General features: G+C 44.4%; 1 protein-coding gene across 2 annotated transcripts in view; it reads right to left on the bottom strand.

Moving 5' to 3' along the window:
• LOC138643275 (microtubule-actin cross-linking factor 1, isoforms 6/7-like) overlaps window positions 1–16,847 on the bottom strand; it is a 367,371-nt gene that overhangs the window by 190,434 nt on the left and 160,090 nt on the right. For both annotated transcript variants that reach the window (XM_069732207.1, XM_069732208.1), the window contains 3 exons: window positions 4,463–4,638; window positions 4,195–4,354; window positions 3,995–4,079 (listed from right to left, as the gene is read on the bottom strand). In XM_069732207.1, the coding sequence (XP_069588308.1) occupies window positions 3,995–4,079; window positions 4,195–4,354; window positions 4,463–4,638 (421 nt within the window). The remainder of the gene's footprint in view (window positions 1–3,994; window positions 4,080–4,194; window positions 4,355–4,462; window positions 4,639–16,847) is intronic.

The following is a 16,847-nucleotide window of genomic DNA, read 5'->3' as shown; positions in this document are numbered from 1 at the left end:
AGGCTGCAGAGCCTTAACCCCGGAGTTTCCAGGAGACAGAGAAGAGACCAGGATCTCAAGCCCTGCTGGTGACTGCACCCACGTTGGAAAAAGGACCCTCCAGTCAGGACCTCCCTGGGCTGATAAGTTACAAGAACACTCGTTAACCCTTTTGATTCCGCTTAACTGTTTACTGTTTGATTTGTCTTTATTGACCCCCTGTTTACTCCCTGGGAGGAGAATTTTACCCCTGTTAATAAATCCCCTTCAACAGTTGACCTGACCGCTCACCTGACCGTGACATCATCGAAGGTCCTTCACTCACTGCATTCTAAGGAACGGAGGCAGACGCTTGCAGCGGTGACAGCCAGGGTTCGTCGGAGGGGTGTGTATATCCATATTTTTTATTTTTATGCTTTATTTTTTACATGAATATGGATCCCAGGGCCTGAAGGAGAGTTTCCTCTCCTTCAGACCCTGGGAACCATACGCACCGCACACGCCGAAGATGACTGGGAACACTTCCGATTCTGATTTCCGATATCGTAAAAATATCGGCACTCGGTATCGGAATTCCAATACAGCAAATATCGTCCGATTCCCGATATTTGCAGTATCGGAATGCTCAACACTAGTGGTGATCCTTCCCAGGAGTGGCCGACAGACCAAAATTACCCCAAGAACGCAGCTGATCCAAGAGCTCACAAAAGACTCCACAACATCCAAAGAACTGCATGCCTCACTTGCCTCCGTTAAGGTGAGTTTTCATGACTCCACTATAAGAAAGAAATTGGGCAAAAATGGCTGCACGAAAACCACTGCTAAGCAATAAAAACATAAAGGTTCATCTCAGTTTTGCCATAAAACATCTTGATGATCCCCGAGACTTTTGGGAGAACACTCTGTGGACTGACAAGACAAAAGTTGAACTTTTTGGAAGGTGTATATCCCACTATATCTGATGTAGAAGTAACACAGCATTTCAGATAAGGAACATCATACCAACAGTCAAATATGGTGGTAGTGTGATGGTCTGGGGCTGTTTTGCTTCTTAGGGACCCAGAAGACTGGCTGTGGTAAATGGAACCATGAATTCTGCTGTCTACCAAAAAATCCTGAAGGAGAAGTCCGGCCATCTGTTTGTGACCTCAAGCTGAAGTGCACTTGGGTTGTGTAGTAGGACAAGGATCCTGTCACGGAGTTACTGCGACAGAGATGGGCCAGAAGACTGCAGCGTCTGGTTTATCCTAATCCTGCGCTGAATAAAAGCAATTCACAGACTGTTCACTGTTAGCCTCTCCCTTCTCCTATATAATCTGGGCCCAGGCTAGAACTCATTGTCAGAGTTAGCTTATGCTGATGAAGGTTGTTGGTGGTTATTGTGGGAGAAGGCGTTTGGTGGATTTATCTGTGATTGTTGCTAGGTTTTGGGTGTGTAATAATTCCCTTTCCTTTCCTACTTTGTTTTTAACCCATCCTCCACTCTCCGGTGTATATCTTTGTTATATATGTGAATATATTTGTATGTTTGGTATTTTTCGTTATCCCTGTTCGTATTACCTTGATAAGTCTGGTTGGTGTATTGCAAAGCATGGCTTAAGAAAAACAAAATTGGGACTTTGAAGTGGCCTAGTCAAAGTCCTGACCTTAATCCTATTGAGATGCTGAGGCCTGACCTTAAAAAGACGGTTCATGCTCGGAAACCCAGTGTTTATGAAAAAAATATACAAAGATTTTACAAAACAATACGATATATACAATTACATAAAATAAAAAGGATAAACAGAAGAAACATACTAAACCTGATGTCGCAGGGTTGGATCTGGCTTTTATGAAGGGGAGCTTTTCGGTTTTGGGGGGCAATAAATAGAAATACAGTAAACTGCATCTCCCAGGACTGACAAAGATTATAACTTGGCATTGTGGTGACTCAGAATGGGGCTGGTCTTCAGAAACCATAGGATATGGGTGGCTCAGTCTTAGAAAATTATAGGATTCCTAAATTGTACGATATCTTGGCTCCTGGAGGTGCCAGGCGGGAGATATTACTGTCATGTTTCCTATCCCGATTTTCTCTATCCATAGAGAAGAAACATGGCATGGATAGCATCATCCATCTGACCGACATTAATTTGAAGTTGTTATAGTCACCGCCCAGTGACATAAGACACAACTCCAAAACTATTAATTTCCTAACTGTAGGACCATTGGGGTACTTAGAAAAAGCTCAATATTCTTAACTGGAAAGGACAGACCAGCTTAATATAAATGCTGGTCCTTCTCACGCGGAGGTGAAGGCCATAAATCTGTCGCCTTCCACAATCTTTTGCAAGTTGAGGATGGATTCCTGTCTATTATCTATCAGATCCCAACTTTAATTACCTGTTTGCAGGAGGGGGAGGTAGATGTTTGTCAGTTGCAGTTAAGGGTCTTCTGGGGGTCATAGCCTTGCTTCAATATCCACTATGCACTCTATAGATTTTAATATTATATCTATAAAACCCATTAAAAAAATTGCATTCACCTCTGAAATCTAGTAATTTTTTTGGCATTTCCACTGAAGAAAAGCTCAATGACTCATATCTTTTGTAACGTTTGCGCCCAGACTGGTTGGCGCGGGCATGCGGCCCCACTGGACCACAGACCAGACTTCCCTGGAAGCGGTGTGACTAAGTAGCTTCCTAGGTGTTCGTTGGAGCCTCCGATGGTGAGGTCAGACTTGTGCGGTAGGAAGCTACCAGGTACCGCTCCAGTGTGGAGTCGGACTGTGGATGCTGATCCCACCGGGGACAAGACACGGGCAGGCACGGCTGTGACACTGGCTGACTGACGGGTTCGGCAGAGGCCCAGACGGGCGGACTGGCTTGATGGAGATACAGACTGGCTTGATGGGTGGGCACGGATGGCACTCTGGCAGACAGGGCCGATACTCTGGTAGGAACAGGTATACAGGCGGGTGTATGGAAACAGGTAAGAACCTGTTCAGAATGGTGAATATAAAGAAACAGGTAGAGACCTGTACGGCAAGTTGCTGAACAGAGGTAGAGCAAGAGCGGATACAAAGCAGAACCACAGGAGGCGGAGTAAGAGCAGGAGGTGGAGCTAAGAGCAGAGAAGGAGAAGGCAGAGGAGGCGGAGCTAAGGACGGAGCCAAGAGCGGAGCCGCTGGAGGTGGAGCCAAGAGCGGAGATGCTGGAGGTGGAGCCAAGAGCGGAGATGCTGGAGGTGGAGCCAAGAGCAGAGACGCTGGAGGCGGAGCCAAGAGCCAGAGGGTGCAGAGCCACAGGTTGTGGTGAGCAAAGCTGAGAGGCACAGAACCACAGGTTGTGGCAGAACTAAGCAGAGGAGCACAGAGCCACGGGTAGTGGTGAACAGAGCAGAGAGATGCAGAGCCACTGATAGTGGCAATCAGAGCAGAGGAAATGCAGAGGTAAACACAGCAGAGTGAGAACGGTAAACAAACAAAGAAGGAACAGGTACGGACATAGACCAGAGTTCAGACACAGAAGTAACGGAACACAGATTCAGACCAGGGTACAACCCCCACTGGGTGGCGCACACAGAGACACAAACAGAACACAGATGAAGGCCTGCGTATTGCAGCCCTCAGAGACAGAAACAGACACGACCTGGAAGCTCAGTAGCAAATGCTAACTGAGGGAAATAGTTTGCTCCAGCATCCTCCAATGGGTGAGGATGCCTTAAATATCAGAGGCCTCAAGGCAATTGGCCAGAAGCACCTTAGGGAGGTGCACACAGTCTTAATAAGAATCCGGAGTGGCTGGCGCCGCCCCCATATGCACACAGCCAGGAAGTGTACACAGAGCAGGCCACCATGAAGCACATGGCATGGAGCCGGCAGCAGACAGATCTCACAGCATGGCACTGGGTGAGTGAGTAGATGTAACAGGCAGTGATGCCGGCAGGGTTGTTACATCTTTTAAGTCTCAGGAAACTATTATTTCATTGGGTTCTTATCCCAAATGATGCATATTTTGTGACCTGCTTGTCATACCTGACACCAGCTCCAGGACGACCTGACCCTTCTCCAGGATCTCATCTATGTCTCCAGGCTTCTTTTGGATCTCCTTACAGAGGTCCTGAAATGAGGAGAATGTGATGTCAGTCCTGGTGGGACCTCGTGTACCTGGTGTGATAAGTGGGTCATATCTCCAGGGTCCTGACACTGCTCAGGGGACAGTCAGTAAAGAATACCTGCACATCCTTGTGACAGTCATTAATTTGGCTCATAGACCTGTTGGTTCTCCAGAGCTCCGTCAGCCGTCTCTCGGTGTTGCCCACCCAATCGTGGAAGATGTCCAAGGCCTCCTGAAAGTTGTGAGCTGCGGGGGTGATGTACTCTAACTGATGGTGTCTGTAAGGAGAGAGATCCGGTGTAGGGGGGTCTCCAGGAAACGGTCAGGGAGGACTCTAGGTGCCCCATAAATCCATGGCTGGGACCATTGTGGCTGGTCACTCTCACCTGTTCTCAGCTCTCTGCAGCAGAGAGTCCCACCGCTCCCGCAGCTCCATCAGGGGGTCTCCCCGCTGTGCTCTCTGCTCTGAGCCCAGTATAGAGAGGGGCTGTGATGGCGACTTCTTTCCCTGTAACACGCGCTCAATCCTTGACTTTCTCTCCTGCAACAACCTCTGCAGAAGCTGCAAAACAAGAGGTGAAATAAATAATACAGGATACAGAACACGTTTAGTAAAATCCACGGACAATACAGGACACGTGTAATATAACCCACAGACAATATAAAGCATACGTGTAATATAATCCACAGACAATACAAAATATACGTGTAATATAATCCACAGAAGATACAAAACATACGTGTAATATAATCCACAGACAATAGAAAACGTACGTGTAAAATAATCCACAGACAATAGAAAACGTACGTGTAAAATAACCCACAGACAAAACAAAATATACGTGTAATATAACCTGCAGAGAAAACAAAACACACGTGTAATATAATCCACAGATAATACAGAACACGTGTAATATAACCCACAGACGATACAAAACATACATGTAATATAATCCACAGACGATACAAAACATACGTGTAATATAATCCACAGACAATACAAAACAAACGTGTAATATAACCCAGAGACAATACAAAACAAACGTGTAATATAACCCACAGACGATACAAAACATACATGTAATATAATCCACAGACGATACAAAACATACGTGTAATATAATCCACAGACAATACAAAACAAACGTGTAATATAACCCAGAGACAATACAAAACAAACGTGTAATATAACCCACAGACGATACAAAACATACATGTAATATAATCCACAGACGATACAAAACATACGTGTAATATAACCCACAGACAATACAAAACATACGTGTAATATAATCCACAGACGATACAAAACAAACGTGTAATATAACCCAGAGACAATAGAAAACATACGTGTAATATAACCCACAGACGATACAAAACATACATGTAATATAATCCACAGACGATACAAAACATACTTGTAATATAACCCACAGACAATAGAAAACATACGTGTAATATAATCCACAGACAATACAAAACATACGTGTAATATAATCCAGAGACAATACAAAACATACGTGTAATATAATCCACAGACAATGCAAAACATACGTGTAATATAATCCACAGACAATACAAAGCATATGTGTAATATAATCCACAGACGATACAAAACATACGTGTAATATAACCCACAGACAATACAAAACATATGTGTAATATAATCCACAGACAATACAAAACATACGTGTAATATAATCCACAGACGATACAAAACATACGTGTAATATAATCCACAGACAATTCAAAACATACGTGTAATATAATCCACAGACGATGCAAAACATACGTGTAATATAATCCACAGACAATAGAAAACATACGTGTAATATAATCCACAGACAATACAAAACATACATGTAATATAATCCACAGACAATACAAAACATACGTGTAATATAATCCACAGACAATACAAAACATACGTGTAATATAACCCAGAGACAATACAAAACATACGTGTAATATAATCCACAGACGATACAAAACATACGTGTAATATAATCCACAGACGATACAAAACATACGTGTAATATAATCCACAGACAATACAAAACATACGTGTAATATAACCCAGAGACAATACAAAACATACGTGTAATATAATCCAGAGACAATACAAAACATGCGTGTAATATAATCCATAGACAATACAAAACATACGTGTAATATAATCCAGAGACAATACAAAACATACGTGTAATATAACCCAGAGACAATACAAAACATACGTGTAATATAATCCACAGACAATACAAAACATACGTGTAATATAATCCACAGACAATAGAAAACATATGTGTAATATAATCCACAGACAATACAAAACATACGTGTAATATAACCCACAGACAATACAAAACATATGTGTAATATAATCCACAGACAATACAAAACATACGTGTAATATAATCCACAGACGATACAAAACATACGTGTAATATAATCCCCAGAAGATACAAAACATACGTGTAATATAATCCACAGACAATAAAAAACATACGTGTAATATAATCCACAGACAATACAAAACATACGTGTAATATAATCCACAGACGATGCAAAACATACGTGTAATATAACCCAGAGACAATACAAAACATACGTGTAATATAATCCACAGACAATACAAAACATACGTGTAATATAATCCACTGACAATACAAAACATACGTGTAATATAATCCACAGACAATACAAAACATACGTGTAATATAACCCACAGACAATACAAAACATACGTGTAATATAACCCAGAGACAATACAAAACATACGTGTAATATAATCCACAGACAATACAAAACATACGTGTAATATAATCCAGAGACAATACAAAACATACGTGTAATATAATCCACAGACAATACAAAACATACGTGTAATATAACCCACAGACAATACAAAACATACGTGTAATATAACCCAGAGACAATACAAAACATACGTGTAATATAACCCACAGAGAATACAGGACACACGTGTAATATAATCCACAGATAATAGAGGACACGTGTAATATAATCCACAGATAATACAGGACATACGTGTAATATAATCCACAGAGAATACAGGACACACGTGTAATATAATCCACAGAAATTACAGGACACACATGTAATATAATCCACAGAGAATACAGGACACACGTGTAATATAATCCACAGAGAATACAGGACACACGTGTAATATAATCCACAGATAATACAGGATACAAATGTAATATAATCCACAGATAATAGAGGACACATGTAATATAATCCGCAGATAATACAGGACACACGTGTAATATAATCCACAGAGAATACTGGACACACGTGTAATATAATCTACAGAGAATACAGGACACGTGTAATATAATCCACAGAGAATACAGGACACACGTGTAATATAATCTACAGATAATACAGGACACGTGTAATATAATCCACAGATAATACAGGACTGTTGTGAATTCCGCTCTTGGGCTCCCTCCGGTGGTTGTAAGTGGCACTTTTGTGAGTTCTGCTCTTGGGCTCCCTCCGGTGGTTTTAAGTGGTATGACTGCTCCTTGGATTTAGCTGTCAGCAGCTGCTTCCACTGATCGTCTTTTCTGCTCGGCTATTTATGCCTGGCTCTTTCCTTCAGCCAGTGCCACTTGTAAATGGTTCCTGGTTGGATTCACATCTCTTTGGATTTCCCTGTTATCCTGACCAGTTCAGCAAAGCTAAGTCCTTGCTTTGCTCTTTTCTGTCCACAGGTTGTGGACTTATCCGTTCAGTGTTTTCTATGTTTGTCCAGCTTATCAGTGTGAATTAATTCTGTCTTGCTGGAAGCTCTGGGAAGCAGATTTAACCTCCACACCTTTAGTCAGGTGTGGAGATTTTTGTAATCTCTGCGTGGATTTTTGTAGTGTTTTATACTGACCGCACAGTATTCCATCCTGTCCTATCTATCAAGCTAGACTGGCCTCCAGTGCTCATCCTGGTTTCATTCTGTGTATGTCTTTTTCCTCTCCACTCACAGTCATTATTTGTGGGGGGCTAATCTATCCTTTGGGGATTTTCTCTGAGGCAAGATAGTTTTCCGGTTTCTATCTTAAGGGGTAGTTAGTTCTTAGGCTGTGACGAGGTGCCTAGGGAGTGTCAGGAGCATCCCACGGCTACTTCTAGTGTTGTGTTGAGCTTAGGGACTGCGGTCAGTACAGATACCACTTCCTTCAGAGCTCGTTCCATGTTGCTCCTAAACCACCAGATCATAACAGTACAAGTGGCCTTAAATGAATTAAATGCATCTCAAAAAGAAGGAAAAAATTCTGAGCCATTTTTTTTTTCTGTGCTCTCTTTTTGTCTATTTTTTTTCCTTTTGACCTTTGGGTGGTGCAGGATTTGTGCTCTGGCATGGATGTTCAGGGTTTGTTTTCTCGTGTGGATCAACTTGCTGCAAGAGTACAGAGTATCCAAGATTATGTTGTCCAGACTCCGGCTTTGGAGCCTAAAATTCCTACTCCTGATTTGTTTTTTGGAGACAGATCCATGTTTTTGAACTTTAAAAATAACTGCAAATTGTTTTTTGCTTTGAAACCCCGTTCTTCTGGCGATCCCATTCAGCAAGTAAAAATCATCATATCCTTGCTGCGTGGTCACCCTCAGGACTGGGCATTCTCCCTTGAATCAGGGGATCCGGCATTGCTGAATGTAGACGCATTTTTTCAAGCGCTCGGATTATTGTATGATGAACCTAACTCTGTGGATCATGCAGAAAAAACCCTGTTGGCCTTGTGTCAAGGTCAGGAAGCGGCAGAATTATACTGCCAGAAATTTAGAAAATGGTCTGTGCTTACTAAATGGAATGAGGATGCTCTGGCTGCTATTTTCAGAAAGGGTCTTTCTGAAGCCCTTAAAGATGTTATGGTGGGCTTCCCTACGCCCACTGGTTTGAGCGAGTCTATGTCTCTTGTTATGGCTGGCAATCAGGCAACACAGCGTGCAGTAATCAGCGCACATACAGAGATCTGGCAATAACCAAAAACAATAGGACAAGCTCTGAGACGTGGAATCTCTGTAGACTGCAGTACCTGATCTATCCTCACACAACTATAAGCAGCAGTGGATTGCGCCTAACAACTACCTATGCAACTCGGCACTGCCTGAGGAGCTGACTAGCCTGAAGATAGAAATACAAGCCTGACTTACCTCAGAGAAATACCCCAAAGGAATAGGCAGCCCCCCACATATAATGACTGTTAGCAAGATGAAAAGACAAACGTAGGAATGAAATAGATTCAGCAAAGTGAGGCCCGATATTCTAGACAGAGCGAGGATAGCAAAGAGAACTATGCAGTCTACAAAAAACCCTAAAACGAAAACCATGCAAAGGGGCAAAAAGACCCACCGTGCCGAACTAACAGCACGGCGGTGCACCCCTTTGCTTCTCAGAGCTTCCAGCAAAAGTTAATAGAAAGCTGGACAGAAAAAACAGAAAACAAACTAGAAGCACTTATCTAGCAGAGCAGCAGGCCCAAGGAAAGATGCAGTAGCTCAGATCCAACACTGGAACATTGACAAGGAGCAAGGAAGACAGACTCAGGTGGAGCTAAATAGCAAGGCAGCCAACGAGCTCACCAAAACACCTGAGGGAGGAAGCCCAGAGACTGCAATACCACTTGTGACCACAGAAGTGAACTCAGCCACAGAATTCACAACAGTACCCCCCCCTTGAGGAGGGGTCACCGAACCCTCACCAGAACCCCCAGGCCGACCAGGATGAGCCACATGAAAGGCACGAACAAGATCTGGGGCATGGACATCAGAGGCAAAAACCCAGGAATTATCTTCCTGAGCATAACCCTTCCATTTGACCAGATACTGGAGTTTCCGTCTAGAGACACGAGAATCCAAAATCTTCTCCACAATATACTCCAATTCCCCCTCCACCAAAACAGGGGCAGGAGGCTCCACAGATGGAACCATAGGTGCCACGTATCTCCTCAACAACGACCTATGGAATACATTATGTATGGAAAAGGAGTCTGGGAGGGTCAGACGAAAAGACACCGGATTGAGAATCTCAGAAATCCTATACGGACCAATAAAACGAGGTTTAAATTTAGGAGAGGAAACCTTCATAGGAATATGACGAGAAGATAACCAAACCAGATCCCCAACACGAAGTCGGGGTCCCACACGGCGTCTGCGATTAGCGAAAAGCTGAGCCTTCTCCTGGGACAAGGTCAAATTGTCCACCACCTGAGTCCAGATCTGCTGCAACCTGTCCACCACAGAATCCACACCAGGACAGTCCGAAGACTCAACCTGTCCTGAAGAGAAACGAGGATGGAACCCAGAATTGCAGAAAAATGGAGAGACCAAGGTAGCCGAGCTGGCCCGATTATTAAGGGCGAACTCAGCCAACGGCAAAAATGACACCCAATCATCCTGGTCAGCGGAAACAAAACATCTCAGATATGTTTCCAAGGTCTGATTGGTTCGTTCGGTCTGGCCATTAGTCTGAGGATGGAAGGCCGAGGAGAAAGATAGGTCAATGCCCATCCTACCACAAAAGGCTCGCCAGAACCTCGAGACAAACTGGGAACCTCTGTCAGAAACAATATTCTCAGGAATGCCATGTAAACGAACCACATGCTGGAAGAACAAAGGCACCAAATCAGAGGAGGAAGGCAATTTAACCAAGGGCACCAGATGGACCATTTTAGAAAAGCGATCACAGACCACCCAAATGACCGACATTTTTTGAGAAACGGGAAGGTCAGAAATGAAATCCATCGAAATATGTGTCCAAGGCCTCTTCGGGACCGGCAAGGGCAAAAGCAACCCACTGGCACGTGAACAGCAGGGCTTAGCCCTAGCACAAATTCCACAGGACTGCACAAAAGCACGCACATCCCGTGACAGAGATGGCCACCAGAAGGATCTAGCAACCAACTCCCTGGTACCAAAGATTCCTGGATGACCGGCCAGCACCGAACAATGAAGTTCAGAGATAACTTTACTAGTCCACCTATCAGGGACGAACAGTTTCTCGGCCGGACAACGATCAGGTTTACTCTCAGACAATACCGCCAGATGGTGCACAGATTTACGCTCGCGCAAGCGACGACCGATCTGAATGGCCAAGGACATGGACTCATTCAAACCAGCAGGCATAGGAAATCCCACCATTACATCCTTAAGAGCTTCAGAGAGACCCTTTCTGAACAAAGCCGCTAGTGCAGATTCATTCCACAGAGTGAGTACTGACCACTTTCTAAATTTCTGACAATATACTTCTATATCATCCTGACCCTGGCATAAAGCCAGCAGATTTTTCTCAGCCTGATCCACTGAATTAGGCTCATCGTAAAGCAATCCGAGCGCCAGGAAAAACGCATCGACACTACTCAATGCAGGGTCTCCTGGCGCAAGAGAAAACGCCCAGTCCTGTGGGTCGCCGCGCAAAAAAGAAATAATAATCAAAACCTGTTGAATAGGATTACCAGAAGAATGAGGTTTCAAGGCCAAAAATAGCTTACAATTATTTCTGAAGCTCAGGAACTTAGTTCTGTCACCAAAAAACAAATCAGGAATCGGAATTCTTGGTTCTAGCATCGATTTCTGATCAATAGTATCTTGAATCTTTTGTACATTTACAACGAGATTATCCATTGAGGAGCACAGAGCCTGAATATCCATGTCCACAGCTGTGTCCTGAAGCACTCTAATGTCTAGGGGAAAAAAAAAGACTGAAGACAGAGCTAAGAAAAAAAAATGATGTCAGGATTTCTTTTTTCCCTCTATTGGGAATCATTGGTGTGGCTCCTTGTACTGTTATGGCTGGCAATCAGGCAACACAGCGTGCAGTAATCAGCGCACATACAGAGATCTGGCAATAACCAAAAACAATAGGACAAGCTCTGAGACGTGGAATCTCTGTAGACTGCAGTACCTGATCTATCCTCACACAACTATAAGCAGCAGTGGATTGCGCCTAACAACTACCTATGCAACTCGGCACTGCCTGAGGAGCTGACTAGCCTGAAGATAGAAATACAAGCCTGACTTACCTCAGAGAAATACCCCAAAGGAATAGGCAGCCCCCCACATATAATGACTGTTAGCAAGATGAAAAGACAAACGTAGGAATGAAATAGATTCAGCAAAGTGAGGCCCGATATTCTAGACAGAGCGAGGATAGCAAAGAGAACTATGCAGTCTACAAAAAACCCTAAAACGAAAACCACGCAAAGGGGCAAAAAGACCCACCGTGCCGAACTAACAGCACGGCGGTGCACCCCTTTGCTTCTCAGAGCTTCCAGCAAAAGTTAATAGAAAGCTGGACAGAAAAAACAGAAAACAAACTAGAAGCACTTATCTAGCAGAGCAGCAGGCCCAAGGAAAGATGCAGTAGCTCAGATCCAACACTGGAACATTGACAAGGAGCAAGGAAGACAGACTCAGGTGGAGCTAAATAGCAAGGCAGCCAACGAGCTCACCAAAACACCTGAGGGAGGAAGCCCAGAGACTGCAATACCACTTGTGACCACAGAAGTGAACTCATCCACAGAATTCACAACAGTCTCTAGCCATTCAGACTGATCGGCGTCTGCGCGAGCGCAAAGCTGTGCACCATATGGCAGTGTCCTCTGAGCAGAGTCCTGAACCTATGCAATGTGATAGGATTTTGACTAGAACAGAACGGCAGGAATTCAGACGTCAGAATAGGCTGTGTTTTTACTGTGGTGATTCGGCTCATGTTATTTCTGATTGCCCTAAACGTACTAGGAGGGTCGCTAGGTCTGTTACCATTAGTACTGTACAGCCTAAATTTCTTTTATCTGTGACCCTGATTTGCTCATTGTCGTCCTTTTCTGTCATGGCATTTGTGGATTCAGGCGCTGCCCTGAACCTAATGGACTTAGAATTCGCCAGGCGCTGTGGTTTTTCCTTGCAGCCTTTACAGAGCCCTATTCCTTTGAGGGGCATTGATGCTACTCCATTGGCCAAGGATAAACCTCAGTACTGGACGCAGATGACCATGTACATGGCTCCTGCACATCAGGAAATTTGCCGTTTTCTGGTGTTGCATAACCTGCATGATGTTATTGTGCTGGGATTTCCATGGTTACAGGAACATAATCCGGTGCTGGATTGGAAAACTATGTCTGTGACTAGTTGGGGTTGTCAAGGGGTACATAGTGACGTTCCTTTTATGTCAATTTCCTCTTCCCCCTCTTCTGAGGTCCCTGAGTTTTTGTCGGATTTCCAGGATGTATTTGATGAGCCCAAGTCCAGTTCCCTTCCTCCACATAGGGACTGTGATTGTGCTATTAACTTGATTCTAGGTTGTAAGTTCCCTAAAGGCCGACTTTTCAATCTGTCTGTGCCAGAGCATGCCGCCATGCGGAGCTATGTTAAGGAGTCTTTGGAGAAGGGGCATATTCGGCCCTCTTCGTCACCATTGGGAGCGGGATTTTTTTTTGTTGCTAAGAAGGATGGCTCCTTGAGACCCTGTATAGATTATCGTCTTCTTAATAAGATCACGGTCAAATTCCAATACCCCTTGCCTTTGCTTACTGATTTGTTTGCTCAGATTAAGGGGGCTAGTTGGTTTACTAAGATTGACCTTCCTGGGGGCATATAACCTTGTTCGTATTAAACAGGGTGACGAATGGAAAACTGCATTTAATACGCCCGAAGGCCATTTTGAATACCTTGTGATGCCATTTGGGCTCTCTAATGCTCCATCTGTGTTCCAGTCTTTTATGCATGATATTTTCCGCAATTATCTTGATAAATTCATGGTTGCATATTTGGATGATATTTTGATTTTTTCCGATGATTGGGAGTCTCATGTGAAGCAGGTCAGGATGGTGTTCCAGATCCTTCGTGATAATGCTTTGTTTGTGAAGGGGTCTAAGTGCCTATTCGGAGTTCAGAAGGTCTCTTTTTTGGGTTTTATTTTTTCTCCTTCGTCTATAGAAATGGATCCTGTTAAGGTCCAAGCTATTCATGACTGGATCCAACCCACATCTGTGAAGGGCCTTCAAAAATTTTTGGGCTTTGCTAATTTCTATCGCCGTTTCATTGCCAACTTTTCCAGTGTGGTTAAGCCCCTTACTGATTTGATGAAGAAAGGCGCTGATGTGACAAATTGGTCCTCTGCGGCTGTTGAGGCCTTTCAGGAGCTTAAACGCCGATTTACCTCTGCCCCTGTGTTTTGCGTCAGCCGGATGTTTCTCTTCCTTTTCAGGTGGAGGTCGACGCTTCTGAGATTGGGGAAGGGGCCGTTTTGTCTCAGAGGGAATCTGATGGTTCTTTGATGAAACCGTGTGCTTTTTTTTCACCTGCGGAACGCAATTATGATGTTGGCAATCGGGAGTTGTTGGCTATGAAGTGGGCGTTTGAGGAGTGGCGACATTGGCTTGAGGCAGCTAAGCATCGCGTTGTGGTCCTGACCGATCATAAGAATCTGATTTACCTCGAGTCGGCCAAGCGGCTGAATCCTAGACAGGCTCGATGGTCCCTCTTGTTCTCCCGTTTTGATTTTGTGGTCTTGTATCTTCCGGCATCTAAGAATGTTAAGGCTGATGCCCTCTCTAGGAGTTTTTCGCCTGATTCTCCTGGAGTCCTGGGGCCGGTTGGCATTCTTAAGGAGGGGGTGATTCTTTCTGCCATCTCCCCTGATTTGCGGCGGGTGCTTTGGGAATTTCAGGCTGATAGGCCTGACCGCTGTCCAGTGGGGAAGCTCTTTGTTCTTGATAGATGGACAAGTAAGGTAATTTCTGAGGTTCATTGTTCAGTGTTGGCTGGTCATCCTGGGAATTTTGGTACCAGAGATTTGGTTGCTACGTCCTTTTGGTGGCCTTCCTTGTCGCGCGATGTCCGTGCTTTTGTGCAGTCCTGTGGGACTTGCGCCCGGGCCAAGCCTTGCTGTTCCCGCGCTAGTGGGTTGCGTTTGCCTTTGCCGGTCCCTGAGAGGCCCTGGAAGCATATTTCCATGGATTTTATTTCGGATCTTCCTGTTTCCCAGAAGATGTCTGTTATCTGGGTTGTTTGTGACCGGTTCTCTAAAATGGTCCATCTGGTACCTTTGCCTAAGTTGCCTTCCTCCTCAGATCTGGTTCCATTGTTTTTTCAGCATGTGGTTCGTTTGCATGGCATTCCGGAGAATATTGTGTCTGACAGAGGTTCTCAGTTTGTCTCTAGATTTTGGCGGACCTTTTGTGCTAGGATGGGCATTGATTTGTCTTTTTCTTCGGCGTTTCATCCTCAGACTAATGGTCAAACTGAGCGAACTAATCAGACCTTGGAGACCTATTTGAGATGCTTTGTGTCTGCTGATCAGGATGATTGGGTGTCTTTCTTGTCGTTGGCCGAGTTTGCCCTTAATAATCGGGCTAGTTCGGCTACTTTGGTTTCACCTTTCTTTTGTAATTTTGGTTTTCATCCTCGTTTTTCTTCTGGGCAGGTTGAGCCTTCTGATTGTCCTGGTGTTGATTCTGTGGTGGACAGGCTGCAGCAGATTTGGACTCATGTGGTGGATAATTTGACGTTGTCTCAGGAAAGGGCTCAACGTTTTGCTAACCGCCGTCGGTGTGTTGGCCCCCGGCTTCGTGTGGGGGATTTGGTTTGGTTGTCTTCTCGTCATGTTCCTATGAAGGTTTCTTCCCCTAAGTTTAAGCCTTGGTTTATTGGTCCTTATAAAATTTCTGAAATTATTAATCCGGTGTCTTTTCGTTTGGCTCTTCCAGCCTCTTTTGCCATTCATAATGTTTTCCATAGATCTTTGTTGCGGAGATATGTGGTGCCCGTTGTTCCCTCGGTTGACCCTCCTGCCCCGGTGTTGGTTGAGGGAGAGTTGGAATATAAGGTTGAGAAGATTTTGGATTCTCGTTTTTCGAGGCGGAGGCTTCAGTATCTTGTCAAGTGGAAGGGTTATGGCCAGGAGGATAATTCTTGGGTTGTTGCCTCCGATGTCCATGCCACCGATTTGGTTTGTGCTTTTCACTTGGCTCGTCCTGATCGGCCTGGGGGCTCTGGTGAGGGTTCGGTGACCCCTCCTCAAGGGGGGGGTACTGTTGTGAATTCCGCTCTTGGGCTCCCTCCGGTGGTTGTAAGTGGCTCTTTTGTGAGTTCTGCTCTTGGGCTCCCTCTTGTGGTTTCAAGTGGTATGGCTGCTCCTTGGATTTAGCTGTCAGTAGCTGCTTCTACTGATTGTCTTTTCTGCTCGGCTATTTATGCCTGGCTCTTTCCTTCAGCCAGTGCCACTTGTAAATGGTTCCTGGTTGGATTCACATCTCTTTGGATTTCCCTGTTATCCTGACCAGTTCAGCAAAGCTGAGTTCTTGCTTGCTCTTTTCTGTCCACAGATTGTGGACTTATCCGTTCTGTGATTTCTATGTTTGTCCAGCTTATCAGTATGAATTATCTCTGTGTTGCTGGAAGCTCTGGGAAGCAGATTTACCCTCCACACCTTTAGTCAGGTGTGGAGATTTTTGTAATCTCTGCGTGGATTTTTGTAGTGTTTTATACTGACACAGTATTCCATCCTGTCCTATCTTTCTAGCTAGACTGGCCTCCTGTGCTCATCCTGGTTTCATTCTGTGTATGTCTTTTCCCTCTCCACTCACAGTCATTATTTGTGGGGGGCTAATCTATCCTTTGGGGATTTTCTCTGAGGCAAGATAGTTTTCCTGCTTCTATCTTTAGGGGTAGTTAGCTCTTAGGCTATGACGAGATGCCTATGGAGAGTTAGGAGCATTCCACGGCTACTTCTAGTGTTGTGTTGAGCTT

Source organism: Ranitomeya imitator, chromosome 6, assembly GCF_032444005.1.
Source record: "Ranitomeya imitator isolate aRanImi1 chromosome 6, aRanImi1.pri, whole genome shotgun sequence".
Taxonomy (NCBI): Eukaryota; Metazoa; Chordata; class Amphibia; order Anura; family Dendrobatidae; genus Ranitomeya; species Ranitomeya imitator.
Note: the sequence above shows the minus strand (reverse complement) of the source record. Positions and strands in the feature narration are given on the sequence as shown.